Below are 17,179 nucleotides of genomic sequence, written 5' to 3'. Positions count from 1 at the left end.
GAACCATTCGTTCCGTCGATTCCGTTCCACGTACCCGATGGTGCTCTCGGCTGCGTCGTTGATGGCTGCTTTCACTGTACTCCAGCAGTCCTCTAGAGGGGCCTCATCGAGCTCGCCCTCGTCTGGCAACGCGGCTTCGAGGTTCTGCGCGTATGCTGAGGCGACATCCGGTTGCCTCAGTCGCTCTAGGTTGTACCATGGCGGTCGCCGGTACCGTACATTGTTGATGACGGAGAGTTTTGGGCGCAGTTTGACCATCACCAGATAGTGGTCGGAGTCCATGTTGGCGCCACGATAGGTCCTGACGTCGATAATGTCGGAGAAGTGCCGTCCGTCAATCAGAACGTGGTCGATTTGAGATTCCGTCTGCTGTGGTGATCTCCAGGTGTAACGATAAGGGAGGCTGTGTTGGAAAAAGGTGCTACGTATGGTGCCATATTTTTGGAGGCGGCGAAATCAATGAGTCGTAGGCCGTTTTCGTTCGTTTGCTGGTGGGCGCTGAACTTACCAATCGTCGGTCTGAATTCCTCCTCCTGGCCTATCTGAGCGTTAAAATCTCCTATGATGATCTTGACGTCGTGGCTTGGGCAGCGATCGTACTCGCGTTCGAGCTGCGCGTAAAATGCGTCCTTGTCATCATCAGTACTTCCGGAGTGTGGGCTGTGCACGTTTATTATGCTGAAGTTGAAGAATCGGCCTTTGATCCTTAACCTGCACATTCTTTCGTCGATCGGCCACCAACCGATCACGCGCCTCTGCATATCACCCATCACGATGAAAGCTGTTCCCAGCTCGCGTGTGTTGCCGCAGTTCTGGTAGATGGTATGATTACCTCTAAACGTTCGCACCATGGATCCTGTCCAACACACCTCCTGCAGCGCTACGATGCCGAACCCGCGGTCCTTCAGTAGATCGGCGAGTATGCGGGTGCTCCCAATGAAGTTGAGAGATCGGCAGTTCCACGTACCGAGTTTCCAATCGCAAGTCCTTTTTGTTCGCTGGGGTCGTTGCCGTTGGTCTCGGTTCGTATTATTCTGTTGCTGATTTTCCGCTACAATGGTTTTTTACGGCTGGCACGTAGGGCCTGACACCAACCCCCTACTTTCCGGAGGACCATAGTGCACAGTTGAGCTTAGAGTCCTTCCCTGGCACTCGGACGTAGATCAGCCGCCCCTAACATGGGGATCAGACGCTGTTGTGAGCCGCTCCTCCTGGATAACAGACGCTCAGGTTTGCCGAAGCAAACCCCCCCTTCCCTGTCAGCCTACGACCAAAGGTCCCACCGGGGTTGGTTACCCGATCTTCCCTAAGGTTGCTCATAGTTTCCGGCCGGTACCGCGTGGAGGTAGGGATAGGAGTTGCTGGGCAGAGGCTAGTGGATCACAATGGGATCTGAATTGCGCAGCATACCCAGCCTTTACCGTGCCCTCTTTCCAATGTATAATAAAATTAGGTTGGTCCATATTTTCTAAGAAATTAGAAAACCAAACTTTTTATTTGCAAGAATAACTATATACATTCTTCGGAAAAGTTGGAGTCCTATCAATTTTGAGCAAGTTTGCTGAAGACAGTTTTTTTGTAGCTTTAAAATTGACCGATCTAGAGATATTTTTATGAATTAGCTTAGGGTGATTCAATAAAAACCGTTTTTTTGACTTTAACTTTTTCAGTTCCAATTTCTCATCAAAGTCGCCCAAGAAACACCTGTAGAGCATTCAAAAACGTGTCGTTTCGTGCACTGAAACGATCGTTATCTCTTTTGGTTCAAAAGTTATGAGCGTTTTTCTTCAAATATCATAGTTTATTCAAAAGGCGATATTACGGGTTGGGACAAAGATAAAAAATATCTTTTCCCAGCATTCAAAAGAAGAAATATTGTTATAAAACATATCAAAAAATTAGAGAGGTGTTATTTTTGTAACTCAAGAAAAAAATAATAGAAAAATGCCTATATTTTCTAGAAAATCAGCAATATCTTTTGAACGGAATGACGTAGCAACATTCTCAGCACACGAAAATGTGCGTTTTTGAAAGCTCTAAAAGTGGTTCTTTGACTACTTTGATGAGAAAACTGAAACAAAAAAGTTAGAGCAATAAAACGATTTGTTCTAGCGTCACCCTATGAAAACTATGAAAAAATGCTCAAAATTTGGTCAAAACAGTTTTTTTGCTTTATCTTTTTCATTTCAAAGCCGTCAAAGAACCACTTTTAGAGCTTTCAAAAACGCACATTTTCGTGCGCTGAGAATGTTGCTACGTCAATCCGTTCAAAAGATATTGATGATTTTCTAGAAAAAATAGACACTTTTCTACTATATTTTTCTTGAGTTACAAAAATAACACCTCTCTAATTTTTTGATATGTTTTGCCTTTCTCGTACACCAAGGTGTACCGAAAGGCTATATCGTCGGTTTCCTGCAATAGGGGCACAACTCAAAATTTGTCATTTTTGAGATTTTGATGGCAAATGATGAAAAACTTGGTAAACTTTCATCTCACAAAGACCCGTTCCGAAATTCGTTGAGAAACGCAAGATTTTGGCATTTTCACCAATTTTCCGCAATAAAGGCACAACTCAAAATCAGTCAACTTTTTCAATAGTCGTTGAAAAATAGTTATCAAAAAATCATGAAACAGATAGTCCTTCAGCATCTTTCCATGCTACACTAATCAAAATTCGTTAGTTCTTGTCAAGAGATGAGAGAAATAAGTGAACTTGCAGGAGGTGCTTTAAGGTTGCCATTTTTCAAACGCTTATCCTGAAAATTCACATTTTTTGAGTTGTGCCCCTATTGCAGGAAACCGACGATATGTTCACTCCAAAAACGAAAATGTGATAGAGCCCTCGGAGGGGTCAAGTGTTATATACCAATCGACTCAGCTCGACGAGTTGAGATGATGTCTGTGTGTATGTATGTGTGTGTGTATTTTTTTTTCCTTCTAAACCATAGGGGGATAAATCTGCTCATCAGACACCCTAACAGGAAGGTTAGGGTAGTGTGGGGTTAAGGCCGTCTTCTACAATGCCGGTAGAAGCCAGGACTACTCTCTCCTCGACCCACTAAAACACATTCCTATGGTCGCCAAACCCTACGTCTCTCCGGAACCACCAAGAAGGTATTGCTTCAGAGAGGGGCTAGTGCATATCGCACCCTCAAGGTTAGCTGCCGTAGCCTAGCAGCAACGAACATCGATGACTCGCTCTGGAGAGTCCATCACGATAGCATGCTGGCGCTTAGCCAGTTTCCCGAGTGGTCCTCGCCACTCCCTTTGTCCTCGGAAGGCGGGCAGGGTCACCCCGCCCGCGCCCTACTACTGAGCGGACATCAAGAACTGATGCCCACGTGCAACCCGATCTGACCTGCCCGTAAGGAAGGGTATCACTACCCTTCAGGCCCTATCAGATGCACCCGTAGGTTGCAGACAGCAGGATCTCACCTACCCCGACCCTTGCCGGGGACCCCTTTCCAACCGCGGGCTCAGATCCAACCCAGTAGACCGACGCCACGACAGCACCGCTACCGGGACTTCCTCTCCGCGGCCACTTAATCGCTGTAAGGGTCGATCTCGACCGCAGGGCACCGGTATGACCTACGAAGCCGACTTCGAACCCCTGGACCACCTCTTGTACTGCATCTGGACTAGCCATTCTCCGAGTCCACGCGCCACCTCCTCTGTAGCTCCCAGACGATATGGGTGATAGCCGTTGAAACGGCATTCCAGCTAATCTCATCCCTACACATTCTCTGGACCAAGTTATCCGGAGTTGTGTCCTCCCCGCATGTGGCAAGCATGCGGTCACGCATTGTGCGAAAACGCGGGCACACGAACAAAACGTGTTCCGCCGTTTCCTCTAAACCATTGCACACTGGGCATTCGGGAGAATCCGCATGCCCGAAACGGTGTAGATACTGTCGGAAGCAACCATGACCTGTAAGGACCTGTGTCAGGTGGAATGTAACTTCCCCATGGCGCCTATTAATCCAACTATCTACCCTCGGTATCAATCTATGGGTCCACCTTCCTTTGGTGGAACTGTCCCACGCGCGCTGCCATTTGACCATAGAGGCCATCCTGACAGTCTTGCGTATGCCTCTTGTGCCGCGCATTTCGAAGCACTCCATGTCCTCACTGATAAGAATGCTGATGGGCACCATACCAGTAATGACACAGAGAGCGTCGTGTGACTCGGTACGGTACGCGCTTGCAACCCTCAGACACATCGTCGGTTTCCTGCAATAGGGGCACAACTCAAAAAATGTGAATTTTCAGAATAAGCGTTTGAAAATTGGTAATCTTGAAGCACCTCCTACGAGTTCACTTATTTCTCTCATTATTCGTCAAAAGCAAACGAATTTTGATTGTTGTATCATGGAAGGGGACTGAAGGACTATCTGTTTCATGAATTTTGGATTACTATTTTTCAACGACTGTTATGGCAACACTGAACCACCCCAGCCGTTTGCCGTACCTGGAGCTCATACTCTGGTTCGACGTGAGTGACTTGAAGCCTGTCACTGGACTGTCAAAAGGACGGCGACAGATCGATGTTGATGGACTACCAACGTGCTCGAGTCGCATGAAGAATTATATTAATTATCATCGAATTATTGGATTAATAGTGAACTATTATGTTATTTTTGTGCATTATTTGCTAGTTCAGTGGGTGAAGTGCGTTATATAGCTGAAGGAGTTTGGGTATGATGCTAGATACACCGATAATCGCAGTTGCATGACTGTCTTAATTTCTTAGGTTAACCGCTGTTATATTGTCCCTATATATGCCGGTCGAACGGCTAACCGTTGACCTTGGACTGTATAGATCACGGCAAGGTAAAGCGATAAGAATTTATCAATGAAGATGCATAGAATTCAAACATTATAATTATAGGAATTAGGGCTCGATCAGGACTCGCCATTGAAGGCAGAGAATTCTTATTGGAACGGTAGAAGACCATGTAAGCGTACTGAAATTGCTTTTTTTGGGTTAACACTAAAACTTTAAATACATTTTAGCTTTGAGCTGCTGTCGAGAAACTCCGCTGCTACTTAGATATTCACCAATCCGAACATTTCTCAAAGATGAGCGAGGATGCCGCTACCCATAACTGCGGAGCCTGTAGAAACCCCGATTCTGCTGATGCGGGCATGGTAGCATGTGATGATTGCTGCGTCTGGTTCCATTACTCTTGCGCAGGAGTATCGCCCGAAGTAGCCAAGCGACCGTGGAAGTGTAAAACCTGCCTTGCCCCACTCGGAACGACTCCACTCAACACCGGAGCGAGCAAGAAGAACCCTAAAACCGCCTCTGCTGGTAAAAGGGGCGAGGATGGTAAAAGTGTTCGCAGCAATGTAGGTGCTAAAGCAGGTAAGAACGGTGCTAGGAACGCCCCTCCGCCAAACGGTGCCGATTTTAACCCGAAGGACCCAGCAAAGGATGTCGGCATAGCGAAGTCAGTGAGAACCACTTCGTCGAACGCCAGATTACAAGCGCAGTTGACCTTACAGCGCTTGGAGGAAGAAGCCTTGCTGGAGAAACGTAAGATGGATGAAGAGCGAAGGCAGTTGGAAGAGGAAAGAGCCTTGATGGAGAAGGAGCGAGCAATTCGCAGCAGAGAAATTGCGGCCCAAGAAAAATACATTCAAGCGAAATTTGAACTAGAAACGCGCCTTGCCGAAGAAGACGGTAGTGCCCGTCTCAGTGTCGCAGCCGGCCCGGCAAAAGTTCACGATTGGCTAAAAGCGAATCAGATGCAGCTTGGTGCAGGTCTAAAGGTCCCGGAGGACGAAAAGGAACCAAAGCCGGTCGAAAGCCTGAAGGTCCCAATGCAAGACTATGATCTACGTTCTGAATCAAGTCCGAAACTGTCAGTGATCCACGATTTCGTTCCTGAACAACGGAGCCTCGTAGGAAGAGCCGAACATAGAGAAGAATTGGAAGACGATGGTCAGTGTTTTCGCCAAGCAACCCCGAGTTTCGCTGGTTCAGTTGCTAGAAGTGTACCGAGGGAGGTAGGGCCCACAGCCGAGCAGCTATCGGCGCGACAGATTTGGCCAAAGAAATTACCGAGTTTTTCAGGAGACCCCGAAGATTGGCCACTATTCTATAGCAGTTATGAAACGGGAAACACTGCTTGTGGGTTTTCAAACATCGAAAACCTGATTCGTTTACGAGAGTGCCTTCGCGGTCCGGCACGAGAAGCGGTTTTGACAAAGCTGATGTTTCCTCACAGTGTCCCTTCGATTATTGAAACACTACGCCGTTTGTATGGAAGGCCAGAGCTACTCGTGAAAAACCTTCTACAGAAAGTGCGACGTTTGGAGACACCTAAACCGGAACGGCTTGACACTTTGATGGCCTTCGGGATGGCCGTTAATCAACTGTGCGACCACCTAGAAGCGGCCAATCTACAAGGGCATCTGTTCAACCCAACGCTTCTCGAAGAACTGGTGGAGAAATTACCGGCGACCGTGAAACTGGAATGGGTTCGGTTCAAAAGGATGTATAGGCACCCATCGCTTAAGGAGTTTGGCGAATTCATGGAGACATTGGTAGCCGATGCTAGTGAAGTTACCACTCTAGCTCAACCGAAGCCAGGAGCTTCTAAATTGGACAAACTACCGCGCCGGGAGAAAGGACAAGTCTTCACCCATGTTTCGTCGTCGGTTGAGAGCAATACCGAAAGGCAGCCCTGTCCCATATGCGGCGGAACAGACCATCGAGTTCGGAACTGTGAGAAGTTCAAGCAAATGGACGTGGAAAGCAGGATAAAGGCTGTAGAACGATGGAAACTATGTGGAGTGTGTCTCCATGACCATGGAAAGTGGAGATGCCGTACGAAGATCCGCTGTGACGTCTCCGGTTGCCAAGGACGCCACCATCCGTTGCTGCACAGATCGGTCACGCCGGTACAGGGAGTCACACAGGTTCATGAGCGGTTGAACAAATCTGTTCTCTTCAGAATCATACCGCTGACACTTCATCACGGTTCTCGGAGCTACGACACGTATGCATTTTTGGATGAAGGATCCAATATGACACTAGTAGAGGCTGACTTGATCCGAGAGCTAGGTATCGAAGGTGTACCGGAACCGCTCGAACTAAAATGGACTTCGGACATCGGGCGAACCGAGTATGCATCGCGACGCGCTGATATTATCGTCACGGGCAAAGGGCCGACAAATTGCTACCGTTTGAACTCAGCCCACACTGTGGACTGCCTCAATCTACCACGTCAGAGTCTATCGATCGAGGATTTGCACGAACGTTATCCGTATCTACGAGATGTTCCCGTGACGTCGTACGAGATGGCCGTCCCTCGAGTTCTCATTGGACTGGACAACATCGAACTGTTTTCTCCTCTAGAATCTCGGACAGGCGGATCTGATGGACCGATAGCGGTTAGGTGCCTACTTGGATGGACAATCTACGGACCGGTCGCGATCGGATCTGTTACACCCGGCGTCGTCAGCGTACATAGATGTGGTTGTAATGAGGATATAGATCTGAATGAAATGGTTCGTAAGCAATACGTGCTTGAAGATGCTGGAATTTCGCCTTTTCCGTTGCCGGAACCTACAGAGGAGAAGCGCGCCCGAGAGATTTTGGAGCGCACTACGGTTAAAGTCAACGGGCAATATGAAACTGGGCTCCTATGGAAGACGGACGATATAACACTGCCGGACAGCCGTCCGATGGCCTTCTCCAGATTGCGAAGTTTGGAGGCAAAGTTAATGAAAGACCCCGAATTGCGATCGAATGTACACAACCAAATCAACGAGTACCTCCGTAAGGGATACGCACATAAGGCCACTGAAGAAGAGCTCGCTGCAATGAATGAACAACAGGTATGGTTTTTGCCGCTGAATGTGGTGACCCACCCGAGGAAGCCCGACAAGAAACGTCTAGTTTGGGATGCTGCGGCTCGCGTGAACGGCGTTTCACTCAATTCACAACTGTTGAAAGGGCCGGACCAACTCGTTACATTACCCTCCGTTATCTGCAAGTTTCGAGAACGCAGCATTGGATTCGGAGGGGACGTGAGGGAAATGTTTCATCAGCTGAAGATGAGGCAATCCGACAAGCGTTTCCAGCTGTTCCTCTTCAGATTCGACACCAGTAAACCACCTGACGTGTATATGATGGACGTCGCGACCTTCGGAGCAACATGCTCCCCATGCTCTGCATTGTACGTCATGAGATTGAACGCCGATAGCTGCAAAGAAGAGTTCCCGGCCGCATGTGATGCCATAAAAGAGAAAACATACATGGATGACTATTATGACAGCCTCAATACGCCGGAGGAGGCTGGGATGCGAGCCTTACAAGTGAGGGAAGTTCATGCACGAGCCGGTTTTGAGATGAGGAATTGGGTGAGCAACAGTCCCAAGGTCCTCGAAATGCTCGGAGAAACGGTGGAGATGAAATCGCTCCCAATCACGGCGGATAAGCAGACAGCTGAGAGAGTGCTAGGCATGACCTGGGAGCCTACCGAGGATGTCTTCCTGTTTTCAGTTGATCTGCACGAACATTTGATGGATTACGTCTTAGGGAATCGACGTCCGACTAAAAGAACAGCGTTACGGTGCATTATGAGCTTCTTTGATCCGCTCGGTCTCTTGTCACCATACCTTATCCATGGAAAGGTTATAATGCAAGATCTATGGCGCGCTGGTATTGATTGGGATACGGAGGTAGGAGAAAGTGAGTTCGCCAAATGGACGGAATGGACCAAAATTCTTCCGAAATTGAACAGCATCAAAGTGCCTCGATGCTATTTTGAGCAAGTACGACCCGAGGACCTTTCGCAGCTGCAGCTGCACGTGTTCACAGACGCTAGTGAGCAAGCATACGGGTGTGCAGCATATTTGCGATCCGTTTCAGAGGGAAAAGTGCGGTGCATTCTAGTCATGGGCAAGAGCAAAGTAGCCCCGCTCAAAGCCCTATCAATCCCTCGAATGGAACTGCAAGCAGCGGTTCTTGGATCGAGGCTTTTGGACAGCATTTGTTCCAACCACACGTTGAAGATTACAGACCGCTATATGTGGACGGATTCCAGCACTGTGCTCAGCTGGATTCGTGCTGATCATCGGAAGTTCAAGCCATACGTCGCACATCGTGTGGGGGAGATTCTTTCCCTTACTCAACCCGACCAATGGCACTGGGTCGCATCACGAAACAACGTCGCGGACTGCTTAACGAAGTGGTGCAAAGATTCGGAGCCTGCCTCGGATAGCAGGTGGTTCAACGGACCGAACTTCCTCTACGATCCGGAAGATAGTTGGCTGACCAAGGACATCGGTCCATCAAGAGCAGATGAAGAGTTGAGACCATGTTTTGTTCTGCACCACACCACCGCATCAAGCTGTATAATCGATGTGAGCCGCTTTTCCAGATGGGAGACAATACTTCGAACCGTAGCACTCGTCAAGCGGTTCATCTCCAACTGCCAACGACGCCTACGGGGGCTTCCGTTAGAAGCTGTGAACGTCACTGAAAACGTACTGAAATCTGTGATTCGGACAACACCTGCGCTCAAAGTACCATTACGGCAAAAGGAATATGTGGATGCAGAAAATCTGTTGTTTCGGATCGCACAAACGGATAGCTACCCGGATGAGACGGAGATACTGCTGAATAACCGAGATAAACCTAGTGACAAATGGCTAAACTTGGAAAAGTCAAGCGCACTTTTCAAATTATCGCCGTTCGTGGATGAATTCGGGGTTCTGAGAGTAGAAGGGCGTACCGCTCATGCCATGTACGCCGCATTCGACGCCCGTTTCCCGGTTATAATGCCGAAAAAACACCCGCTTACTGTACTACTTCTGAACCACTACCATCGTCGCTACGGACATGCAAATAGAGAAACCGTAGTTAACCAGGTGCGCCAGCGGTTCGAGATTTCACATCTACGTACTACAATCGACAAAGCGGTTAAAGGTTGTCAGTGGTGTAAAATCAACAAATGCAAGCCGCAACCGCCGAGAATGGCTCCCCTACCGGAACAGCGTCTGACACCGTACATTCGACCTTTCAGTTATGTGGGTTTAGATTACCTAGGTCCGCTAGAAGTTGTAGTAGGAAGGCGTAGGGAGAAAAGATATGTGGCAGTATTCACTTGTCTCGTTGTCCGCGCAGTGCACCTCGAGGTTGCCCACGACTTATCCACACCGTCCTGCATAATGGCAATTCGGAGATTCGTTCGCAGAAGAGGTTCGCCGGTGGAAATATTTTCCGACAACGGAACCAACTTTGTTGGCGCTAGTCGGATATTAGCTGACCAGATAAGAAGCGTTAACGTCGACTTTGCAGATACCTTTACGGACGCTAATACCAAGTGGACTTTCAACCCACCTGGGGCACCCCACATGGGTGGCGCCTGGGAACGCATGGTGAGAAGCGTCAAAGAAGCCATGCGAGCCCTTGACGACGGAAGGAAACTCGACGATGAAATTCTATTGACCGTTTTAGCGGAAGTCGAAAGTTTTATCAATTCACGACCCCTTACGTATATGCCCCAGGAGTCGGGGGGTACTGAAGCATTAACCCCAAACCATTTCATATTTGGGAACTCATCAGGCGTCCACAATCCTTTAAGAACACCGGTGGACTTGGCCGAAGCTCTTCGTAACAGCTACAAACGATCCCAGTATTTGTCCGATGCTGTATGGGACCGCTGGTTAAAGGAATATTTCCCTGCAGTGAACAAAAGGTCCAAATGGTTTTGCGATACCAAGCCGGTCAAAGTCGGCGACTTAGTCTACGTGACGGAAGGTAAAAGGAGGACATGGGTTCGTGGCAAGGTCGAAGAACTGATCACCAATAAGGACGGAAGGGTGCGTCAGGTCATAGTGAAGACTGCTTCAGGAACCCTTAAACGACCTGTGGTGAAACTAGCAGTGATGGAGATTTTGAGCAATGGTGAATCCAGAGCTAACCAACCGGAAGCAGCACCGGATTCACGGGGAGGGGACTGTTATGGCAACACTGAACCACCCCAGCCGTTTGCCGTACCTGGAGCTCATACTCTGGTTCGACGTGAGTGACTTGAAGCCTGTCACTGGACTGTCAAAAGGACGGCGACAGATCGATGTTGATGGACTACCAACGCGCTCGAGTCGCATGAAGAATTATATTAATTATCATCGAATTATTGGATTAATAGTGAACTATTATGTTATTTTTGTGCATTATTTGCTAGTTCAGTGGGTGAAGTGCGTTATATAGCTGAAGGAGTTTGGGTATGATGCTAGATACACCGATAATCGCAGTTGCATGACTGTCTTAATTTCTTAGGTTAACCGCTGTTATATTGTCCCTATATATGCCGGTCGAACGGCTAACCGTTGACCTTGGACTGTATAGATCACGGCAAGGTAAAGCGATAAGAATTTATCAATGAAGATGCATAGAATTCAAACATTATAATTATAGGAATTAGGGCTCGATCAGGACTCGCCATTGAAGGCAGAGAATTCTTATTGGAACGGTAGAAGACCATGTAAGCGTACTGAAATTGCTTTTTTTGGGTTAACACTAAAACTTTAAATACATTTTAGCTTTGAGCTGCTGTCGAGAAACTCCGCTGCTACTTAGATATTCACCAATCCGAACAACGACTATTGAAAAAGTTGACTGATTTTGAGTTGTGCCTTTATTGCGAAAAATTGGTGAAAATGCAAAAATCTCGCGTTTCTCAACGAATTTCGGAACGGGTCTTTGTCAGATGGAAGTTTGCATAGATTTTCATCATTTGCCATCGAAATCTCAAAAATGACAAATTTTGAGTTGTGCCCCTATTGCAGGAAACCGACGACATAAGCCTGTAAGTACTTTCCAGCTTCCGTCGGTAGCATTCAGTACTTAGCGCGGTACCCCACGCCGGGCCGCCATACCTAAGTATGGACGTAGCAACACTAGCCAGAAGCTTGCGCTTACTGGCGTACACCGCTGAGCTATTGGACATCATCCGGGACAGTGCCGCAATAGTTGTGGAGGCTCTTTTACAGGCATAATCGACGTGGCTACCGAAGGTAAGCTTGTCGTCGATCATCACGCCCAAGTGCTGCTTGACAGAGCGCTTCGACAGGATAGTGCACTCTCCTACACTGATCTCCGTCTGCTGCGCCGACTGCATGTTGTTAACAACCGTCACCTCTGTCTTGTGGTGAGCCAGCTCCAGTTTTCTGGACCGCATCCACGCCTCCACAACCTTGATCGAGTGGTCGGTAGTTAACTTCACCTCCTCGATCGTTTCACCGTAGACTTCGAGCGTAATATCGTCGGCAAATCCAACAATCACCACTCCCACTGGGTACTCTAACCTCAACACCTCGTCCATGACATTCCATAACACCGGACCCAGGGACTCCGGGAGGTTATGTGAAAGCACTTCCGACCCACCTCCGTGTCGTAAACTAGTACGCGATTCTGGAAGTAGCTTCCGAGAATCTTGTACAAGTACTCCGGTATCTCCAGACACAGGAGCGCATCGGCAATAGCAGCCCAACTGGCGCTATTAAATGCATTCCTTACATCCAGAGTCACTACCCCGCAGAAGCGAATTCCCCTCCTCTTAGGCTCGAGTGCTTTCTCGGCGGTTTTTGTAACCGACAAGATAGCGTCTACGGTGGACCTCTCCTTCCGGAAGCCATACTGGTTGCTCGAGAGACCATTTACGCCCTCAGTGAACTTCAACATTCTATTGAGGATGATCTTTTCGAGCACCTTCCCCGCCGTGTCAATCAAGCATATTGGTCTATATGCTGACGGGTCTCCGGGTGGTTTCCCCGCCTTTGGCAATAGTACCAGGCTCTGCCTCTTCCAAGCTTCTGGGAAAACTCCTTCGTCCAGGCATTTCTGCATAGCAGACCTGAACATCTCGGGAGCTTCTACAATAGCTACTTTTAAGGCCAGGTTCGGAACTCCGTCCGGACCTGGGGCCTTACCTACGCTAAGGGACTTAGCTATCCCCGCAAGTTCCACATCGGTGACCCTTTCCTCATCGCCAGCCCCAGTCCCCGGCTGTCCTACGAAAGGAGGCCAAGGACTAGGATCATGACGCGGAAAAAGTCCTCCAATGATCCCCTCCAACATCTCTGGAGATTGCTCTGTAGGAGCCATCACACCTCTCGTCTTGGCCATAACGATCCTGTAGGCATCACCCCACGGGTTCGTATTGGCACTCTGACAGAGACCCTCAAAGCAGGCCTTTTTGCTTGCTCTTATCTCGGTCTTGAGCGCGGCTTTTGCAGCGGCGAACACCACCCGCCGTTCGTTTCGCTCTTCCTCTGATCGTGCTCGCTGCATCCGCCGCCTAGCCCGTAGGCAGGCGCGGCGCAGGTCCGCAATCGCGTCGGTCCACCAGTAAGCCGGTGGCCTCCCATTTCTAGGGTGGACTCGCCTAGGCATGGTCGCATCACATGCACGTGAGAGCACCGCTACCAGCTCGTCGCCGTCTAAACCGATTAAGTTTCGCTCACGGCGGAGCGCCTCCCTAAATACCCCTTCGTCGAAGTATGATGTCTTCCACCTGCGAGGGCTTGGCCTTGGCCTAGCCGCCTCTTCTTCTATCCGCTGTCTGCTGTTGTTGTAGTCGATACTGTAGCGAACCGCCAGGTGGTCGCTGTGAGTGTAGCCATCATCTGCTCTCCAGTTCGGACTACTTGTTAGGCCAGGACTACAAAAGGTCACGTCAATAATTGACTCCGCTCCATTTCGACTATAGGTACTCTTGGTACCGACGTTAGCCAAGTCGACATCTAAGATGGCCAGTGTTTCTAGCAGGATCTGACCCGCTGGTTCGTGAAACGGCTTCCCCATTCCACGGCCCAGGCATTAAAGTCACCCGCTATTACCACCGGCCTTCGCCCTGTTAGCACGGTCGTTAAGCGGTCCAGCATTTGCGTGAACCGCTCGATCGGCCACCGCGGAGGCGCATAACAGCTACAGAAGAAGACCCCGTTTACTTTGGCGACCACGAAGCCCTCATAGGTAGTAGACACCAACTCCTGCATGTGTTTTTTTTTTTTTTTTTTTTTCCTTCTAAACCATAGGGGGATAATCTGCTCAACAGACACCCTAACAGAAGGTTAGGGTAGTGTAGGTCTGACAGGCCGTCTTCTACAACAAAAGTAAAATCCAGGACTACTCTCTCCTCGTACCCACTAAACCATTCCTATGGTCGCCAAACCCTACGTCTCTCCGGAACCACCAAGAAGGTATTGCTTCAGAGAGGGGCTAGTGCACATCGCACCCACAAGGTTAGCTGCGTAGCCTGCAGCAACGAACATCGATGACTCGCTTTGGAGAGTCCATCACGGTAGCATGCTGGCGCTTAGCCAGTTTCCCGAGTGGTCCTCGCCACTCCCTTTGTCCTCGGAAGGCGGGCAGAGTCAACCCCGCCCGCGCCCTACTGCTGAGCGGACATCAAGAACTGATGCCCACATGCAACCCGATCTGACCTGCCCGCAAAGGAAGGGTATCACTACCCTTCAGGCCCTATCAGATGCATCCGTAGGTTGCTGACGGCAGGGTCTCCACCTGCCCCGACCCTTGCCGGGGACCCCTTTCCAACCGCGGGCTTGGATCCAACCCAGTAGACCGACGCCACGACAGCACCGCTACCGGGACTTCCTCTCCGCGGCCACTTAATCGTTGTAAGGGTCGATCTCGACCGCAGGGCACCGGTATGACCTACGAAGCCGACTCCGAACCCCTGGACCACCTCTTGTACTGCATCTGGACTAGCCATTCTCCGAGTCCACGCGCCACCTCCTCTGTAGCTCCCAGACGATGTGGGTAATAGCCGTTGAAACGGCGTTCCAGCCAAACTCATCCCTACACATCCTCTGGACCAAGTTGTCCGGAGTTGTGTCCTCCCCGCATGTGGCAAGCATGCGGTCACGCATTGTGCGAAAACGCGGGCACACGAACAAAACGTGTTCCGCCGTTTCCTCTAAACCATTGCACACTGGGCATTCGGGAGAATCCGCATGCCCGAAACGGTGTAGATACTGTCGGAAGCAACCATGACCTGTAAGGACCTGTGTCAGGTGGAATGAAACTTCCCCATGGCGCCTATTAATCCAACTATCTACCCTCGGTATCAACCTATAGGTCCACCTTCCTTTGGTGGAACTGTCCCACGCGCGCTGCCATTTGACCATAGAGGCCATCCTGACAGTCCTGCGTATGCCTCTTGTGCCGCGCATTTCGAAGCACTCCATGTCCTCACTGATAAGAATGCTGATAGGCACCATACCAGTAATGACGCAGAGAGCGTCGTGTGACACGGTACGGTACGCGCTCGCAACCCTCAGGCACATAAGCCTGTAAGTACTTTCCAGCTTCCGTCGGTAGCATTTAGTACTTAGCGCGGTGCCCCACGCCGGGCCGCCATACCTAAGTATGGATGTAGCAACACTAGCCAGAAGCTTGCGCTTACTGGCGTACACCGCAGAGCTATTGGACATCATCCGGGACAGTGCCGCAATAGCTGTGGAGGCTCTTTTACAGGCATAATCGACGTGGCTACCGAAGGTAAGCTTATCGTCGATCATCACGCCCAAGTGTTTGACGGAGCGCTTTGACAGGATAGTACAGTCTCCTACACTGATCTCCGTCTGCTGCTCCGACTTCAGGTTGTTAACAACCGTCACCTCTGTCTTGTGGTGAGCCAGCTCCAGTTTCCTGGACCGCATCCACGCCTCCACAACCTTGATCGAGTGGTTGGTAGTCAACTTTACCTCCTCGATCGTTTCACCGTAGACTTCGAGCGTAATGTCGTCGGCAAATCCGACAATCACCACTCCCACTGGATACTCTAACCTCAACACCTCGTCGTACATGACATTCCATAACACCGGACCCAGGATGGAACCTTGCGGGACTCCTGAGGTTATGTGAAAGCACTTCCGACCCACCTCCGTGTCGTAGACTAGTACACGATTCTGAAAGTAACTTCCGAGAATCTTGTACAGGTACTCCGGTATCCCCAGACGCAAGAGCGCATCGGCAATAGCAGACCAGCTAGCGCTATTAAACGCATTCCTTACATCCAGAGTCACTACCGCGCAAAAGCGAATTCCCCTCCTCTTAGGCTCAAGTGCTTTCTCGGCGGTTTTTGTAACCGACAAGATAGCGTCTACGGTGGACCTCCCCTTCCGGAAGCCGTACTGGTTACTCGAAAGACCATTTTCGCCCTCGGTGAACCGCAACATTCTATTGAGGATGATCTTTTCGAGCACCTTCCCCGCCGTGTCAATCAAGCATATTGGTCTATATGCCGACGGGTCTCCGGGTGGTTTCCCCGCCTTTGGCAATAGTACCAGGCTCTGCCTCTTCCAAGCTTCTGGGAAAACTCCCTCGTCCAGGCATTTCTGCATAGCAGACCTGAACATCTCGGGAGCCTCTGCAATAGCTACTTTTAAGGCCAGGTTCGGAACTCCGTCCGGACCTGGGGCCTTACCTACGCTAAGGGACTTAGCTATCCCCGCAAGTTCCACATCGGTGACCCTCTCCTCATCGCCAGCCCCAGTCCCCGGCTGTCCTACGAAAGGAGGCCAAGGACTAGGATCATGACGCGGAAAAAGTCCTCCAATGATCCCCTCCAACATCTCTGGAGATTGCTCTGTAGGAGCCATCACACCTCTCGTCTTGGCCATAACGATCCTGTAGGCGTCACCCCACGGGTTCGTATTGGCACTTTGACAGAGACCCTCAAAGCAGGCCTTTTTGCTTGCTCTTATCTCGGTCTTAAGCGCGGCTTTTGCAGCGGCGAACACCACCCGCCGTTCGTTTCGCTCTTCCTCTGATCGTGCTCGCTGCATCCGCCGCCTAGCCCGTAGGCAGGCGCGGCGCAGGTCCGCAATCGCGTCGGTCCACCAGTAAGCCGGTGGCCTCCCATTTCTAGGGTGGACTCGCCTAGGCATGGTCGCATCACACGCACGTGAGAGCACCGCTACCAGCTCGTCGCCGTCTAAACCGATTAAGTTTCGCTCACGGCGGAGCGCCTCCCTAAATACCCCTTCGTCGAAGTATGATGTCTTCCACCTGCGAGGGCTTGGCCTTGGCCTAGCCGCCTCTTCTTCTATCCGCTGTCTGCTGTTATTGTAGTCGATACTGTAACGAACCGCCAGGTGGTCGCTGTGAGTGTAGCCATCATCTACTCTCCAG

General features: G+C 50.1%; 2 protein-coding genes across 7 annotated transcripts in view; one reads left to right on the top strand and one right to left on the bottom strand.

The window, feature by feature from the left end:
* LOC109433434 (lachesin) overlaps positions 1-17,179 on the bottom strand; it is a 315,576-nt gene that overhangs the window by 136,754 nt on the left and 161,643 nt on the right. The window lies entirely within an intron of this gene.
* On the top strand, positions 4,436-11,616 carry LOC115257041 (uncharacterized). 6 transcript variants are annotated; one of them, XR_003892921.2, is made up of 3 exons: positions 4,436-11,244; positions 11,300-11,379; positions 11,438-11,616. XR_003892921.2 is itself a non-coding variant. In XM_062842567.1 (3 exons), exon 3 carries the CDS (start codon positions 5,083-5,085, stop codon positions 11,047-11,049), a length of 5,967 nt encoding a protein of 1,988 aa, XP_062698551.1. In that variant the 5' UTR covers positions 4,436-4,698; positions 4,754-4,833; positions 4,892-5,082; the 3' UTR covers positions 11,050-11,616. The 6 variants fall into 6 exon arrangements, 3 of the variants coding, with proteins under 3 accessions (XP_062698551.1, XP_062698552.1, XP_062698550.1); XM_062842567.1 differs by having other exon boundaries at positions 4,436-4,698; positions 4,754-4,833; positions 4,892-11,616; XM_062842568.1 differs by having other exon boundaries at positions 4,436-4,833; positions 4,892-4,958; positions 5,017-11,616.

Source organism: Aedes albopictus, chromosome 3 (assembly GCF_035046485.1).
Source record: "Aedes albopictus strain Foshan chromosome 3, AalbF5, whole genome shotgun sequence".
NCBI classification, from domain to species: domain Eukaryota; kingdom Metazoa; phylum Arthropoda; class Insecta; order Diptera; family Culicidae; genus Aedes; species Aedes albopictus.
Note: the sequence above shows the minus strand (reverse complement) of the source record. Positions and strands in the feature narration are given on the sequence as shown.